Genomic DNA, 6,353 nt, shown 5'->3' with positions numbered 1-6,353 from the left:
CTCCTCCAACTGGTCTCACACAAGCTTTTGGTGTACAGCCATACAGCATATATAAGTCAGTGTTGTTTCTGAGGAGAGTAAAGGTTCAGGTAGACCTGGAGTGCAAAAGAGGCCTGACAGAGTGTGTCCTTCCTTTTTAGCCTTACATCCAGTCCCCTTTAAACTGCTGCTGCCTGCTAGAGAGAACATTTTCAAATACCGAGTGCTGCAGACTGAGAAAAACTCAGACAATATGTGACAGTTATAAAGTCACTTCAGGATCAGAAGCTTATGTTCACCAACCTTTTTCTTTTTTTTTAAAAATTAGATTCCAGGCACATCTTCATGGTAGCCGCTTTTCTGAAAACAACAAAACAGACTAGATATTTACAATGTTACAAAGCAGAGCCAGTATCTTCACACATAAAAAAACAAACACTCTGGCTGAACTTTCCAAATAGTGCATCACTGACTGTTAAGTCAGTGGAAACTGAACTCTCAGTTTGGTTGAAAAGATTTCACCTCTCGTCCTAGATGCTTCTTAGGCTTTGAAATAAAAGAAAATCCACTTTTTCTTATTCCAACCCTAACTTGGCGTCCAGCATCTGCACAGATGCGGAGTTGGTGCTTTATTATCATGACGGCTAAAATCTTCAAGCCTGTGTCTGGTAAGAATTATGATGACTCATTTGAAGAGCAGGCTGACATTCTCAGTTTTACGATAATCTAGTAATATCAATTTACTGCAGTAATAAGTACACATCCTCCCGTCTGTCCTCCAGTTTGATATTCTGCCAAGTTCAACCAGCATTAACTTCAGTCTGAGTGTGAAATGACAAGTGGTCGACTCCAAGTCTTAACACCTAGTTATTAAAAACCCATGGATAACAGAATTGGACAAATTTTGTAGTTTTACTACAGGGTTGGTAAGGCAGGGGTCTCGAACTTCTGGCCTGGGGGGCCTTTTTGGGCCCAATAACCCTCTTGCTCTGACTGAGATTTCTGAAAAAAATAAAAAATAAAAAACTGTCGCTGCAGAGACAGTGATAAATTATATGAGGTGGACCAGGTGAAGATGTTTGGGTTCAGACTGGAGGTCAGATCCAAGGTGTAACCTTTTCAGATTTAACAACCTCGGTGTAAAAACACCAGAAAATTTCTTGAGAAAAAAAGTACTTTTCATTGATGATTGTAAGCAGATGATTTCACAGTATAAATACAAACAATTAATAACAAAAAAATATTCATCATACCAGCATGGTTCACTTAGGTCTCATTGGATAAATCAGGAGAATTAGGGACCAATCCACACAGAGCTGCCACGAGTGCAGCTTCAATTGTACCGCCTGCAACTGTGGGTTTCCACTGAAGGATCTAGTGCCAGGATTAAATAGAGGTATCAGGACTGTTTATGGTCCCCAGAGAATCTCGGCTGCACAGCTAGGACTGATGGGGAGGACAGGACTAAGGAGGGTGAAAATCTCAGCTTAGCTCAGACTGAATTGTTTTTTTGTTGCAACTTTAGGAAATGTTGAAAGTAAAAAACCCGTTGTTGTACTTGAGGGTTGAAAATAATCCACTTGAACAAAATGAAAACTTCAATTCTAAAACATTGGTGACATTCGAGGTTCTTGACGGCTCATTCAATCTGCATTTTGACAAAAACGGTCACCTAAAAACACTGTTGTTTCTTGAAAATGGTTGTTAGTACTAAAATATCCTGGTACTGCTGTGAAGACGCAGATGTTGATGATGAAGTGCAGGACGCCCTACTAAAATAGTTTGTTTAAATCTCGTGACGTACAGCAAATGTGCTTGAAACTGAAAATTACATACATACAAAATGCAGACGGTACCATCTTTAAATTTAAATTAGGTTTGGATTGTCATTAAAAAAATTAGATGACCTTCCTCCTCACTCCTGACCCTTACTTTTACCCTAAAAAAAAATCATGTAAGATCTGACAAATCGGTTGATTTTTTGAAATCGACTGGTCAAACCTGACCATGGTTTAAAACAACCCTTATGTTGAATCTGTACATTTAAAGGTTGATGTCAATATCCCACAACAAAGCAAACAGCAGTCCGACGTATGCACCAGCAGCAAGAGAGCAGAGATATTGATGCATGCAGTTTTGGACAGTTCAAAACCAATAATTTACACTTCATTTGGCAGTGAGCGACATACGAATGTGTTTGTTACATCGATATGCTGCACGAGGATGAGTCCCTCATGGAAAGTTCCTCCGCCAAGGATCTGTGCCGTGTCTGTTGAGACTCAGACCGAGTGCAGGTCTGGCACAGTGGAAGCCACACTTGCACTCCTCCAGTACTGGGAGATAGAGCGGGCTGAAAACTCCAGCCGACAGCTCCTTAATACCCATTAGCACCTCACACATGGAGGTGTGACAGACTACAGTGCTGTTCTCAGACCCACCCCCGCTCTTGCCCTCATCTCTTCCCCCCAGCCGCTAAGTTGTTTCATGCTCGAGGTCCCAACAGAGGATGTAGTGCCACCTAGTGGATGGCCACCTCTGGACGCCTGTGGCTCTGAGGGGAAGGGAGACAGACTCAGCATGCGATTTCCTCCAGAGTTCCCAGCGTCGTCTGCAGTGGAACTGTCACAGTGTGGCTGATGGACTCTGAGTGGTTGGCCACTGGGTCACAGGAACTCTGGGAAGGAAGATTCAAACAGTTTTAGTACTTTCTACATCCAAGTCCCCGTAGATTGATTACTCTGCCTATTACCTACTGTTCTGGCCTATAAACAACACAGGTGGCTGGTCTGCAGAAAAGAACAGCAATGAAGTCTTTAGAGATAAACAATTAATGACACTATAAATCATCATTTGTTCTTCTTAAGCCTGGTTACACTACAAGATTTCCAACCTGATAATCCGCCTGGCAACGATATTCAATGGGCTCAGCTCAGAGTCTCTTACTGAGTCGTAATGAGACGTCATGGGATGGGAACCTGATGTTGGCTCGCCAACATCAGGTTGCAAAACCATGTCTAATTAAAGGCATGCTGAAAATTTGTTCCAATATGATTCTCTTGTCTGCAACCTGTCAATCCACACCAGGCAGCCTGTCACCACTGAGGCTGTGGCTTTATTACAAAATCATTACCAACGTTTAAATATAAACTTGGACAACAGTTAAAGTTAAAGGGTCAAATCGCTGATTCTGCATCGGTGGAGATTATTCTAAGAAAGTACGTAATGGTTAACGTCCTGAAACTGGTTCCATTCACTACATGTATATATATATACCATATATGTTCTGTGCATGCATATATATCAGACACAATACATACATACATAGGATATAATAATAATAATAATAACAATATGTAACTTCATATGTATGTAACACGGTCTGGTGACATTACAAATTTCGCTTATTCTTTAAAGACTTGCAAACGATTCCTTTTTTGAGGGACGAAGTTTCACTCACAGTTAGGTTCAAGAGACGAAGACAAATGTTCTATTATTCCTCAGACTCATGTTTATGGAGCTGCTATTCAGGAGTTTTCATTAAGGCAAATAAGGTTTGTTTAAAACCAGACGCTCTGACATAACAAATGTGATTTCTTTTTGGTCACCTGTTTCAGCTGAGTTCAGACTGATGAGGGTCTGTAGTCATTAATCTCCAAGAAACAATACAACAAGTCACTGCAGGAGCCTTTGTACTAGGCTGACATGAAGCATTGTGTCAGTGGCAGCAGAACAAAGTGCCTGTGTCTGCATTAGCTAACAAGCATCAGCTTCATTTATCCTTTAGCCTCAGTGACTGATTCATCTAACAGCAGCTCCAACAGACCTGCATTCTCCATCCAGCTGTGCACACTGATACTTTTCTATTACAGTTGAGAGACAGCAAATACCTTGAGTGGAGACTCAGTGTTTATGCAAAGTGAAGTTGTTAAAAAAGGAACTCCATTTGGGGCAAAATAATTAGTGGCTGTGTTGAAGCCTACTTTCACAACCCGTGTTCTTTTCTTTAAGCCATGGCTGACCATTGATTTGCTTTGGTTCTTGACCAGTATGCTCGTGTGGAGAGGTCAGTAAAGGGTTAACAGTAAATTACCCTAATGATGGAGTCTGTTTTAAGATAACAGCCTGCGAAGTGGACCAAAGAGTAAAAGGTTAAAATGTACTTACAACATCTTCTCCATGACTCTCTTCCTCCTCCTCTCGGCTCAGTAACTCCAGTATCCTGTCCTTCACCACCTAAGGGTTATTGAATTTAATCACACTTAATTCACTGTGTTAAAGCCAAGACTCTCCCTGTAATTATTATATATGCAAGGAACATTTGATTTGAAAACAAAAGGTAATTAGGTGGTAAATATGGCAACAAATGTCTGCATGGAGGCAGTTTTCGAATTTGCGTCAGAGCAGCTTAAGTGAGTGGCAGAAGGGTTTCTTATGCTCATTACCTTAACGTCAGCCATTAAGATGCAAAAAGTGATTTAACTGTGTATTTTGTTAAAACCCTGCCTGAGGTTATTATCTACTTCACCCCGACGCAGGCCAAGCAGCAGGAAGGGTACACAGAAGACCAAAAGTGCTAGAAAGGCAACATCAGGCCTTTCTTCCTTTCAGTCAGCTCTGAGGTACAGTAGATCTAACGCTATCTGCTAATAATGTCGGCGCCATTGTTTCTCTTGTCAGATTTCATGGCCATTGCGCTAACTCTTACCTGAAAAAAAAGAAAAAAAGAAAAACAAAACCGAGTGGTGTTAAATTTTACTACCATAATGAAAAAAAAAAAAAAAAGACAAGAGAGCACCTGTAGAGGAATGTTGTAAGGGGAATAATGAGCTGGTTTTACTGCCAGTAGAGACTGACCTCGTAAGCATAGTCAAACAGCTCTAGGATGGTGAGGATGCTGGCTCCGATGAAGAGACCCATCTGTCCACCAATGTCACCTACAGAGGGATGTGATGACAACCGTACAAAGAGGAGATGAACAGTGACATCCCTGAGCCTCATGTTGACATTGGATAAACTTGTGTTCAATTTAACATACAGTTCTGTTGTTATTTGTCTATGTTTAGTGTCATTACAAACAACATGATCCAACGAAGCTAAAGTTAAAGGAGATCTTCTCTCCTCAAAATATCATTACCAATATAATATAACATGCCCTCACTCATAGTGGCGTCATATTCATATATTTCAGGACTGGTGTTTTTGATGTTGTTTTCTTGTGGTTTGTTTTATTGATTATTATTATTATTATCACTGTTGATAAAATGACTAAAATGCCTACCCAGCAGGCCTGCCACCTCATAGGCTTTCTTCTGCTCAATGGTCTCGTAGTTCAGTGCCTCGAAGAACACGTCCAACACAAGGATGTTGTCTCTGCAAAAGAAGACAAAAATGATCTTTTTGTTATCCTTGTTAGTCGCACACTGGGCAGTGGTCCGACGAGCAGCAGGCTTAGTGAAATCTAATTCTTTTTTAACAAAATTGAAAAAGCTAGCAGCATGTTCACACACAAGTACACGGACATTAGGGCTAATTGAGGCTCTAATCAGTACTGTATCTTGTTACTGGCACAGCCATGATTGCATATTTTTCCATAATTCCATTCATTTGATGCCTGTTCCTCCTGCTCATCAGGTAGATTAGAGACTTTATATCGTGGGCAGCTAAAACTAAGAACGTTCATGCGGCTGCACGCGCACCTTGGCACACATAGAGAAAATGAATATGGATCAGCTGCTGCAGTCACTGGGCCTCGCTCACCCAGGTCTCATCATTTCGTCTCCAATTCATTTCTTTTCTATCATCCTGCATTTCTATGAGTCAGGATTCATCTATGATTTGCTAAAATAAAGCACTTTATTCTTACAGTTAACATGTTGTAAATGTTAGTATTGTTTAAAAACATTTCTGGCCTCACGTTGAGTATATGCAACAAATGAAAAGTCATTTGCTGTGCAAACCAAATGACAAGCAGGAGAAAGAGAGCTGAGCTCCTGCACGTACGAGATGTACTTCTCTGTCTTGTTGAACTTCTTCTGCAGGTAGCGGGCCGAGGTCTTGCTGGGGATTTTGACCATGGACAACTCCTTATTGTAGCGGGTCATGTTGCACGGGGTCCTGCACATGCAGTTACTGCTCTCCGTGGCTGACAGTTTGGCTTCAAGGAGTGGACGATGGAGAGGGGAGGAGAGAAGGGAGATAAAAGTAGGAGGAAGATACATTTTACAAAAGTAGAATTGTACCCAACTTTAAAAGTAAAGTAGTAGTACTTGAAGTACATTAAAATAAATCTTCCGTACTACTCAGGACTCTCTGCTCTCTGCTTCCGAGGCAAGCGTGCTAACCGCTACATTATGTAATGACAAAAAAAACAATAG

At 41.0% G+C, this 6,353-nt stretch overlaps 1 protein-coding gene across 2 annotated transcripts in view; it reads right to left on the bottom strand.

The window, feature by feature from the left end:
- Positions 1–6,353, bottom strand: part of asic2 (acid-sensing (proton-gated) ion channel 2) — an 88,387-nt gene continuing 82,034 nt past the window's right edge. Inside the window, exons 6-10 of one of the 2 annotated variants that reach the window (XM_008337489.3) lie at positions 5,980–6,133; positions 5,258–5,349; positions 4,834–4,913; positions 4,144–4,212; positions 1–2,653 (exon numbers count right to left, since the gene is read on the bottom strand). In XM_008337489.3, coding sequence (XP_008335711.1) covers positions 2,552–2,653; positions 4,144–4,212; positions 4,834–4,913; positions 5,258–5,349; positions 5,980–6,133 — 497 coding nt within the window. In that variant the 3' untranslated portion in view covers positions 1–2,551. The remainder of the gene's footprint in view (positions 2,654–4,143; positions 4,213–4,833; positions 4,914–5,257; positions 5,350–5,979; positions 6,134–6,353) is intronic. The other variant, XM_017030891.2, reaches the window with a different exon arrangement.

The sequence above is a fragment of the Cynoglossus semilaevis genome, unplaced genomic scaffold, assembly GCF_000523025.1.
Source record: "Cynoglossus semilaevis isolate Cse_v1.0 unplaced genomic scaffold, Cse_v1.0 scaffold621, whole genome shotgun sequence".
In the NCBI taxonomy this organism is placed as follows: domain Eukaryota; kingdom Metazoa; phylum Chordata; class Actinopteri; order Pleuronectiformes; family Cynoglossidae; genus Cynoglossus; species Cynoglossus semilaevis.
This window is presented reverse-complemented; position numbering and strand designations above follow the sequence as displayed.